The sequence below is a fragment of the Cylas formicarius genome, unplaced genomic scaffold (assembly GCF_029955315.1).
Source record: "Cylas formicarius isolate icCylForm1 unplaced genomic scaffold, icCylForm1.1 PGA_scaffold_5__7_contigs__length_24384050, whole genome shotgun sequence".
Taxonomy (NCBI): Eukaryota; Metazoa; Arthropoda; class Insecta; order Coleoptera; family Brentidae; genus Cylas; species Cylas formicarius.
In genome coordinates this window covers 5,711,352-5,723,060 of record NW_026844341.1, presented here as the reverse complement: position 1 = coordinate 5,723,060, position 11,709 = coordinate 5,711,352, and the positions used below count along the sequence as shown (strand labels likewise).

At 36.2% G+C, this 11,709-nt stretch overlaps 1 protein-coding gene across 1 annotated transcript; it reads left to right on the top strand.

The window, feature by feature from the left end:
* The first annotated feature begins 3,697 nt into the window (after nucleotides 1–3,697).
* Nucleotides 3,698–10,818, top strand: LOC132702512 (beta-galactosidase-1-like protein 3). The gene is made up of 10 exons (XM_060671180.1): nucleotides 3,698–3,991; nucleotides 5,295–5,435; nucleotides 8,848–9,062; nucleotides 9,119–9,305; nucleotides 9,361–9,559; nucleotides 9,613–9,763; nucleotides 9,819–9,924; nucleotides 9,977–10,139; nucleotides 10,198–10,468; nucleotides 10,529–10,818. Exons 1-10 carry the CDS (start codon nucleotides 3,709–3,711, stop codon nucleotides 10,781–10,783), a joined length of 1,971 nt encoding a protein of 656 aa, XP_060527163.1. The 5' UTR covers nucleotides 3,698–3,708; the 3' UTR covers nucleotides 10,784–10,818.
* The last annotated feature ends 891 nt before the right edge of the window (nucleotides 10,819–11,709 follow it).

Genomic DNA, 11,709 nt, shown 5'->3' with positions numbered 1-11,709 from the left:
AAATTATCATACTTATTCATACGCCGATCTACCTGTCCTTTTTTCGAGGGTACATTTTGTTTGTGTTGATCATTGGTGTTGTGCTAATTTAAATGAATGGAAGTGAATTTTTTGCATTTAGTAAAAACATTTATAATGGAAATGTTTGGATTATTTTTGCTATTCCCTACTCTAAAAGACACAATTGAGTCTTTATCAAGAGCGTCATTTTAAAACTTCAGCTTCTTTAAACACTGTCGCACACTTGAGTCGTTTCTGGTACTTCAGTCACGAATTTGGGAAGTGTTTCTTCCGTTACGAGCTTCATTATTGTTATCACGTAGAGGTACTTGTTAAATGTCCATTCAGTAAACAATAATCTATAATATATGTTTGCATTATTTTTCTACTCCCTACTCTAAAAGACACAATTATGTACTTATCAGGTCCGTGCAAAATGTCACTTTAAAACTTCAGCTTCATTAAACACTGTCGCCCACTTTGGCCGTTTCCGGAAGTTTAGTCCTGGATTTGGGAATTGTTTCTTGTTCTTAGGAGCTTGCAGTGGTTTCGACGTCCACTTTACTATTGTTATTATATCACAGGAAACAAAATCACGCATTTAGTAAACCATAAACACTGCTTCAAATGTTTCCGAAAAACAAAACCACTTTTCTTCCACCATTTTCTTGAAAGATTTCGCATTCAAACTTTGCCATAAAAAGTATAACAAAAACAACATTACACCAAGGTCAAGGACAAATCTGGCACCGGAATCTATAAATGATTTTACGCACCAAAAAAATATTATTCACAATAATTCAATTTAGCAGATTGTTTGTTTTGTTTGGTTGATCTGATTCCGAAATTCCAAGATAAATTCTAAGCGCATGTTGCAACAAAACTTTGGTTATGCCGAACAGTTTTAATACAATTTTACTGAACCAAATGATGCTGATAATATTCCTATTAAAAAGTTCGCCATTATACTGCAAAGAAAGCATGCTTAATGTGCTTCAGGGATCTCTTTGAAACGGTAAATTAATAATAATTACTTTATTGTAATGTAAAATCACTAAAGACAAAGTTGAAACTTTCCGTCCTATTTTAATTTTTTTTCTAATCTAATTGAACCTTGTGGAAACCTTATAAGGTTGATAAGCAAATAGGCGTATACGAATTTGTAATTTGAAGACAAAAGATAAAAACACACTCTACAAAACTGATGAAACGATCTTACAAATCTCCTTATTAAATTTAAAACTACTTTGTAAGGTACTTGGCGCTTTGACTTTGGAAATTCCCAGCATTAATTTGTGCACTGTTTTTCCAAAAAATAGCAAGTAATATTTTTTAGGGTTTAATTCTCAGAAACATCCAACAAGCGTCTTAGATTCTCGCTTAGCTTATTGTTGATATCTTAAACTAGCTTTCATTTACATACTAATATATAAGAGTAAAGATAAGTGATACAAGGATAGATGCTTGAGGAGCGCTATTACAAACTATCATTGGTATGTACTCTCGGCATTTACAATTTGACAAAATAACTCCCCATGATAGACAGACCTTACTCCCAAACCCCAGATATTTTAAAATAGCCAAAAGTAACTGGTGGTTCAGCATCTTAAATGCCTTAGAATCCAAAGGACAGCGGTCTGCAGCTTCTAAGTTGTAGTCACTTTAAGGCGACCAGCGGTACAGCGAAATCCTAACGTCATAAGTTTAATCGTTTTTGAGGATTTAATATTCTTTCCAAGATCTTTGATATAGTTGGTAGGATGATAATTGGCTGCTTTCCATAAATTAAAAAATGCACGAATTTTTATACAACTATGTACTAGATGTAGAAATATTGGTAAAATATAGTTGCAGAGCATTCCTATATTATCGTTCAGACTGAGGTGACTTTTACATTTTACGTTTAACATAAATTAAATTAGAACAAAAAATGTTCAGATTTTCATAGTTTTTAATGCTTTGTGACAGTTATTTCCTATCTAATCCTAATCTCTTCAACAACAACTCTGACTTTTATGATGACGGTTTTGTTGAAAGAGTCGCCTAGTTAGGGTTGGGAGAGAAATTTAAACAAAAGGTGTTAATGAACTTACAGCACTAATGCATTAACTCCTTTAACTTCGAATTTTATTGGTATAATGGCCGTGCCTTTTTATTTTTTATAAATCTTTGTTATTTAATTGTGTAAACTTATCCTCTAATAGATGATTTCTTCTATCGGTTTGTAATCTTTTTTTTTTTAAGAAACTTCTACAGGCTACTACTAAAACTTCTGGATTCCTCCCGCGTCGGTTTTTGCTGGGTCGAACTTGCTGACGTTTCGCCAATCATCCTGCTGGCTTCTTCAGAGCTTGACTGAAACTGGTTCGCATTTTACTCTGTACCTGCTTTTGTATTGTTTGAGGGACCTAAATGAGGGGCATAAACACCGTCTCGAATGACTGATTCCCATATTGATGACAGGTAGAAACCCGAGTCGCGGTTAAGATTGTTAGGTTGCTTATAGATTTCTGTATTCAGAAATTTGAAAAACTAACGTCAACACTAGGGAAACCATCAAACTCTTCTCAACTACCAAACACTATGATAAATGTATCATCGCACCAACTTTCGCATTATCCCAAAAGTGGAAATCATTTGACATGTCGAGTCTATCCTAAACAAAGTACTATCTCAAATAGCTAATGAAATTCGATTTGAAACAGCAAAAATCCGTAAAAAATTAAAACCCCCTAAATCTAATCTAAATCTCTAAAATCTAATCCCGACATCGTAATCCTAAAATCAGATAAAGGAAATGCTACGATGGTCATGAACACAAATGAATGTGAGGAACAGATTCAAGATATACTTACAGACGGATAATATCGTCAACTTAAAAAAGATCCTACGTCATCTATGGAACGCATCCTTAAATCTGTCATTAAGGCTTCTTCTCTATCAGACAAATCTGTCACCGCTCATGACTCTAAAATTTCTCGCCTCTACGGACTCCCAAACATTCACAAACCTGGATTACCCCTTCGACATCATTGGTTCTCCAACATATTCTCTTTGAAATGTATTTTTAAGTTTTGAGAGTATATTAAGATTTCTTGAGAAATGTTAATAATTTTACTGCTACTATAATTTCTCTACGAAGTTCTTTTCTAACATTACAAAAATAAACAAACTAACTAAAACTAACCAACCAAAAATTTTGTCTTCACCCAAAGAAACGAAAACATCATTTCATTTCATTTTTCTTTCAGGCCATCGAATGACATGTGTGTCGCGACTGAGAAAATTAGAGAAGCATTTAAAATTTCTCTATTAGGTCCACTTACCAAACAGACCCACGTGAATATTGGCACAAAACTGACCTCATTACTGTTGATATTAAAAAGAGCATTATTGATTAAAATATTACAAATCCTTTTTGATTTGCAAAAATGCATCAGATTTAAACAAACTAAATGAGGGGAGTTTCATTCTAATATAAAACCGAAAATTTGGGGTAAAAACTGGTAAAATATGAATTAAATCACAGTTCGGTATCAGTTTGGCTCTGTCTGCAGTCAATTCCTTTTGAATAACGTCAAGTGTATTTCCTTGATAATCCAAGACGCGAAATCCTTATCAGATACCATTGATGAGCGATATCTTCCTATATTTGTGCCTATAAAACACAGAAAACCGTACTACGATCGGTACTTATCGCCGAGAACAATGAGATCTTGTTTACTGTTGCCGTTGGTCATTTGCGTCGTAGCAAATTCGCGACTCCCCACGAACTACGAATACTACGGCAAGGATGAAATTCTATCGGGCTTAAGTGCTGCTCAGAGGCACTTCTTGCTAAATGGAGAAAACATCACTTTGTTCAGCGGAACGTTTCACTACTTTCGCGTTCACAGGACCCAATGGAGGGACAGGCTGCGCAAAATGAGGGCCGCTGGACTCAATGCGATCGAAACGTACGTTCCATGGAACTTGCATGAGTACCAATCGGGTGAGTGCGTCATGTTTCATGGAGTTTACAATATTAATTCTCACTCCTCCGGTCACTAAAGATGTTTAAAGTCGTCTACGTGCACCGAAAGTTGAACTGGCTGTCTATAGTTTTATAGTTTGTGTGTTAGTTGGGAATTTGGGTATTTCTTTCTATATTGGATATTGAGAAACGCAGCAGACTTCGACGAGACCATGACTTCATTTTTAAATCACAGTCACCCCTAGTTCTTAAGGAATTCAGTACATTGGGGTTCTCTAGTCACGCTAACTCGCTACTACTTCGCTTCATAGTTTGCAAATCCGAAAATAAAAAGAATATCCGTAGAAGACGTAAATAAATGAATCGAGAGGGACAAATTTTTGAGCAGTGATTGGCGTTTAAAAGAAAAGTTATTAATTCTATTTAGTTCTCTTAATTATATCTTTACTAAGAAGAAAATTGTTGTCAACAATAATTGCTTTAGCAATAGTCTCCATATTAATTATATCTTTTTCCATGATGCCTGGACATTGCTAATGCTATTTTTTAGCCACGGATGATATGAAACATTGGTAGTTTTTTTTTCAATTTAATTGAATTAAATGTCATTGTTTCATTCGCGGACTTAAAAGAAAGAATTTTCAAATTTTCCCAAATGATACTACCCCTTCCCACTCCATATTTTTAAAGGGATATCTCAAGGTTCCAGAGAGTCGAATAAGTTTTATCCCACTTCGCTATTTTTTGTTGTGAATGTATATATGTATCAGTTCATCACAAACTGTCTAGATTAGGTTATGACTAGTTGAGAGTCTAACTCGGGCAAGACTTTCCACAGAAATTATATTAGATTAGTTTGAACTGTTGTCAAAAAAGGAGTGATTATGCCAAAACGTTTTGTGTAAATTAGAACTTTAAATCTCTGATACGCGCCATTTGCATTATTTAGAATTTTTAAAGATAACCTTTGATCGCCGATTTAATTTGTCTAAAATGTTTTAAATGCCTTTAAAAAGATAGCAATTAAGTTTTTATGCAAAATATCAGGAATACAAATCTCTGATAAGAGTTACCGGCATTAATTAGAATCTCTTAAGATAAAAACCGATTGTGGTCGCCGATTTAATGTGTCTAGGACGCTTTAAAAAACTTTCAATGGAAATTGTTTTCTCGAGTTAACTCAATAAATTGATGGTCGTTTCGCAATGTTTTGTTACAGTTTCAGAGAAGAAGAATAGGTGTTTACAATGAAGCTTTATTGAATTAAAAATTAAAAAAAAAAAACAAACGGAACACTACTTCATTTGTATGCTTTTTACAGGAGTTTATGATTTTGGTGACGGAGGTTCGGACTTTGAAGAGTTCCTTGATGTCGAGGAATTTCTGAGAACTGTACAAGAAGAGGATTTGTTCGCAATCGTCAGACCTGGACCATATATATGCGCGGAGTGGGAATTCGGAGGTATGTAATTTTCTCTAAAATCGATCGATAAAATCGAATTTTTTGAAAGTATTTCCAGAAAATTTTTCCAGATCTCGGTAACGGCATTGGCACAATTTTTTTTTTCTGTTCTCCATTCTCCGTTTCTCCGTTCTCTGTTCCAGGGTTTTTCGACGCTAACTTCCAAACGGTTTGCACTACACACTTCAAATTTTGCTCCTTTTTAACCGTCCACGGGGTGCATAAGATATGTAAAAATGGCTGCGTCCAATTTTCGGCGATCTTTTTTTTTTCGATTTTCGACTTCTTTTTGGAGGTTGCTATGAAACCCGATAAGTGTCCGAAATTTGAAGCTATCGACTTCAAATTTGGCAGACGAATAGCGCTTGGTCCCCTAACGGAACATATTGAAATTGGAGGGGTTGGGGGCCGGGAAGTATTTAAAAAAAATTAAAAACCGCGTTTGCAAGGGTCCAAGAGAAAAATCATTTCTCCAAAACGATTAAGCGGCCGAAAAATTCTTGAATGTGAAGATGCAGTAGATTCGGCTCCATAAAACATTATTTTTATATATTTTTCCAGGGTGAGCCGCAAATTCAAAAAAAAACTGAAAAATGGGACCCACTGTTATGGAAAATTGGCTATAACTTCAGATGTCAGTTCGTTTTACATAGCGATATAGACCGCATAAACAGCTAAAACTTTTGTTTTTAAGGTTTTCACCTGTTGTACACGGTGTTCAAGGTATTAAGTGCTATACTCAAAAATTAACAGGCGTCTTAAATTTGCAGCTATCGACTTCAGATTTGGCAGAAGGGTAGAAGTCCACGCCCGCATTTCATCCTTTGAATAAGGACTTACTCAAACCTCACAAAGTATTTTTTGTAATTGAAATTTTTTTTAGTATATTTTGAATTCCAGGAAAAAATTATTAACCTGATCGGCAAAATTTGTGAACAGGAAATTTGAGAGATCGGGGACCATAACTTTTATTCCAGCCATTTTTTCCATTATATACAGGATTTTTCAATTACAGACAAAAATCTAAAGGAATCTGAAAATCGTTCTTTTCGCGATTAAATTATTAGCTGTAAATCAAAATTTGTGAAAAATATGGCCAATTGGTTTAAACAGTGTTATAGGCCACATTGAGAGCTACAATTTTTGGATTTACGATTTTCGTCATTTCATCACATAAGCTAATCGAGATATTTGAAAAAATTCAAATGAAAATCACCATTTCTCGCCCTCAATCCAGGCGCGATGACGTCATTCACCATTACTACGTACTGCATGGTTTCAGAAAACAAGTATTTTCTTGAAAACCACCTACTCTATTGGAAAAAATCATATATCATAACGTGGAGAGATCCAGGGCTCTAACCTATATTTCGAACATTGTTTGAATTATATACAGGGTGTATCGTTTATGGGCAAAAAAACTAAAACATTCTAAAAATTTCCGTTTTTGTAGATAAACGAAAAACCGTTAAAGATGCGATAATGTAATTTGAACAGTATCGTAAACTGTGTCGAGAGAGAGTTTCAGGTTTCGTCAAATATACAGGGCGCGCGATATATTTGAAAAGATATCATTCGACAACGCTATTATTTATACAAATTTAAATATTTAACAAAGGTTGCCGTAACTTTTAAGTTCGGCGGGACTTGAACGACACCTTATACAGGGTGTATGCACAATAAAATTACATCGATTTTGCGAGAGTTTCATGGTGGTCCGCAGGAGCACGGTAGAAAAACAATGCGTCCCTCTAGGACAAAAGACCGCGAAAAGTCTTCTTTTTAAAATAAACAGCTGCTACGCTCTGCTACGCTGCGCTGCCCAACGATGATATTTCGAAAGCAATCTTGTTCCTACTCCCCACTCCAAAGGAGCGTACGGAAGTGTCACCTTAAGATATGAGTTTCGTTATTCGTTTGTCGTTTCCGGTATTTCATGCACATTATGTTGGCGATCGGATGTTTTCAGTGCATTTTGGATGACGTATTGAAGTGACATTTTCTTGTATATCTGATAAGTGTATAATTGGGTATTTTAGAGTAGGAAATAGAGAAACAATTGTTTTTTAACAATGTCCACCATTGCGCTTTGATTTTATCATTTGGCACGACAGAATCCCCATAAACGATTTTGAATTATTCTTTACATAGTCCAGCAATACAGATTTAAAGCTGTACAGCAGTTTTATAAAATATAAAATATATACTTACTTTTCGAGAGCTTAAACTAAGTATTATTTCAAGATTAAAATTGACGCGTTGCTGTATATAATTTTCAATTCAAAAACTAAGTTTTTTTTTAAGTTTATTTTACAACATAGAAAAATATATATTAATGCACTTTTAGACTTTCTCAATGTATTTATTTAGCTCGTAGAGCAGGAGTTTACTTTCTCAAAAATACATAATAATTAATTAAAGAAAAAGTAAAGAGTTATCTGCTTATAGGTACCAATCGAGACCTATTTGGCTTCAATTGATTGCTATTGATGGTACAGAAAAAACTGCACAATTCTTAGATGAAAAAATTGCGATATGTACGTTTTTGTACAACTGTTAAATTATGACAATCCAAGATGTCAGACTTATTTTAAAAAATCCGATTCAATGTCACATCCAGCATACCGTAAATACCAGACAAAAAATTTGCAGGCTCACGAGGATGCGTGAAGTATGCTTTTATCCATTTGAACGTGATTGAAATTATATGTTATTAAAACTCACAATGATAATTATTATTCACAGTTCTACAACACTTCAAGCAGTACATTTAATATTATATGGCTTATTAATATATAAACTGTTTTATATATAAATATCTGAAACTAAAAAGTAACATCATTATTCTTCAAGTTTCCATCATGCATATACATAATCAATTTCGCTAACGATTGTGAAAAAAAAATATTATACACCGAAATAAGGTATACATAAATTTTGTATGTAAAAGATCATCGTGAATCTTTGATATTCCGATACGTTATCTGTTGATTCTTGTTAGGCATAAATTTGATACAATCAGAAATTGGAATTGGAATTTGGAACGATTTGAAGTGACTTCAGCAGTGACTATATTACCAGCACAGGCAAGCCACCAACAGTTATATAATTCTTACAAAAGAAAACCATTTAGTATTTGTGTATACGAGGGCAGCTACTTACCGATAAAAGTAGACAACACAACACACAATACATACATAAAAAAATCACAGACATAACATGTAACTAAAATATTCTATATCGCACAAGATAGCTTAGCTAGCTAGACATTGAAACTGAAAATATTTGCGGCTACTTTCAAGTGCGGTTTAATCTTCAACTAGGTGCATCGATACCTATCGAAAGGTTTTGGCTAGCTTACTTAAATTTTATTTTTCATTTTGACTTAAACTATTAGTTCGTCACGTTTCAGGCTTGCCGAGTTGGTTACTGCGGGAGAAGGGCATGAAAGTGAGAACGAGCGACGGTGCGTTTTTAAAATATGTGTCCAGATACTTCTCCAAAGTGATACCCATACTGGAAAAACACCAATTCACCAACGGCGGTCCGATTATCGCCTTCCAAGTGGAAAACGAATATGGCGCTACTCTAAATTACGACAAAGCTTACTTGCGGGCCATTAAAGAGGTATAGCTACGACCTTCTAAACTTTCCGGGGTCTATTTTCCAAGCGAATTCCTCAGATGTTTATAGACCACGGCATAAAGGAGCTGATGTTCACTGCAGACAGCCCATTGCTCGGCCTGCTCGGCGGTTTGCCGGGAGACCTTTTGGTGACCGGAAACTTCAACGCATATCCTGAATTTAACCTGCAAGTTCTGCGGTTATATCAAATGAACAAACCACTGATGGTCGCGGAATACTGGTCAGGTAAACCAAAAAGTCACCAGCCGGGACAGATCTTTCAGAACCGCTACATTCTTAGGTTGGTACGATCATGTAACTGAAGATCACCGAACCACCGACACCGAAACGTACTCGAACGTGTTGGAAAGGATCATATCGTTTCCTGCGTCGGTCAACATCTACATGTTCGTAGGCGGTACAAACTTCGGGTTCACTCACGGTTCGAATTTCGTATCGACTGGTTCGAATAACTCCGGATTACAGCCGGAAACTACCAGGTGCAATTGGAGGTATAAAATTTTGCTTCCATCACTGAATTACTTTGTTGAAGTTATGATTACGATTCACCCATATCCGAAAACGGTGATCTAACTGAAAAATTCAACGCGACAAAGGCGCTCATCGAGAAGTACAGCCCGATCAAAACACTCCTTCCAGATATACCCGAGTCCCCCAAACGCGTGAAGTACGAAGACATTAAGGTCTAACACGTGGTTTGTAAAACACCAAACTTCTATTATAGACTATTACTTTTAGATAGAAGAGCAACTTCTGCTATCGACAGTCATCGATGAGTTCCCTAATAAGATAGCCAGCGAAGATATTGTACCAATGGAGTTGCTGGATATCAACAACAGCTCAGGCACGTAATTTTGGCGAGATTTTATCGATTTTCGAAATGTGGTGGTTTTTAGGTCAAAGTTACGGCTACATTGTCTACAGGAAATCGAACATTGACCTCAAAGCGGGCGCGGTCTTAAAAATTAAGGGTTACGTCAGAGATCACGCGCTGGTATTGGTGAATGGGGTTCTGTTGAACCGGATGCTGTCTAGTAGACGAGATATTGACGGGTTCGGGTGGGAATTTTTCAGTTCAAGCAATTTTGCAAGGTCTAATTGCAAATTTATCTTCTAGGTACTGGAGGTTGCACAACTCATCGTTGACACTAACGGAAAAAGACTTGACCAATGCAACGGTCGACTTGGTAATTGAGAACAATTCTAGAAACAATTTCGGCCAGCTCGATCAGTTCGAACAGTACAAGGGCTTGACTGAGGAGGTACTTATAGACGAAGAAGTCATCAAGAATTGGCAAATCGTACCTTTGGAATTCAAACGATCCTGGAACGAGCAATTATCTGGATGGAAACCGATTTCCAACAGACGTGCGCCTGCCTTGTACAGGGTAATAAATGTCCGGAGCAGTGACTGATGCATTTCTTTTTTTTTTTTTTCATAATTCCAGGCGACTTTCAATGCGACGTTGCCTTTAAGTGACACCTACATCAACGTCCAGGAATGGAGGAAAGGAATAATCATCATTAACGGTTTCGTTTTGGGGAGATACGTCACCGTTGGTCCACAGTTGGCTTTGTATTTGCCGGGCGGACTTTTGCGGGACGGGGAAAACGAACTGATCGTCTTCGAGCATTTCAGTGCGCCACTGTCCGTGAAATTTTCGGACCAGCCGCTTTGGGGCTTGGGGAATTATATCCATTAGCTATTGTTATTTTTATTTATTTATAATAAACCGCAACGAACAAATATTATGTAGTCTCATTTCAGCCCAATTCCTTAACCAACAAGCTACCAAAAGAAATACATATGAAAAATATGGTGTGATCTTCATATAAAGGCCTTCGATAGGATAAAACTACTTTACAAAGTAAAAATGAACTTACCATATACCTTTTTTGAACTACTGAAATCTTACCTGACAGAAAGACACTTTCAAGTGAAATCCAAGGAATCACGAGCACACTTGGTACCGATGAAAGCTGGGGTACCGCAAGGCAGCGTGCTTGGGTCAATTGAATACCTGCTATTCACAGTCGACTTCCCAACATCCGGTACCACCACCCTAACTACATTCACAGACGATACAGCGTTCCTAGCATCACATAAAAATGCTGGAACCGTTTTTGCCTCGACAAAGTCAACAAATGGATGATGACCGGGCGCATCAAAGCTAATCAATCCAAATCTATTCATGTGACATTCACTCTCAGGCGAGATACTCGCCCTTATGTTACAAAAAGAAGTTGTGAAATACCTTGACATCTATTTAGACAGGAGACTAAGTTGGGGTCAACACATATAGCGAACTAATTTACAGAAAAATGTACTGTGATGCGCCTCTTATCCCAACCATCCCTCACGAACAAGGTGTTTGGTGTACCAAACCCTAATAAACCCCATATGGTCTTATGGTATACAACTCTGGGGATCAGCAAGCAACTCAAATATCATAAAAATACAGCGTTTTCAATCTAAACTACTTAGATCAGCTGTAAATGTTCACTGGCATATTCCCAACTATGCACTTCACAGAGAACTTCAAGTCCCAACAATCACTGAAGAATGCCAAATTATCAGAGATATTATTTTAGCCACACCAGTTGTAAACATGTAACAAATGGATCTATA

What these genes read in the sequence shown, in the direction of transcription:
- LOC132702512 (XM_060671180.1), top strand. Translation starts at nt 3,709, where the DNA reads ATGAGATCTTGTTTACTGTTGCCGTTGGTCATTTGCGTCGTAGCAAAT. An exon ending in GGTCGCGGAATACTGGTCAG is followed by an intron (nt 9,306 to 9,360) that starts GTAAACCAAAAA and finishes CTACATTCTTAG; the next exon opens with GTTGGTACGATCATGTAACT. An exon ending in TTACAGCCGGAAACTACCAG is followed by an intron (nt 9,560 to 9,612) that starts GTGCAATTGGAG and finishes ACTTTGTTGAAG; the next exon opens with TTATGATTACGATTCACCCA.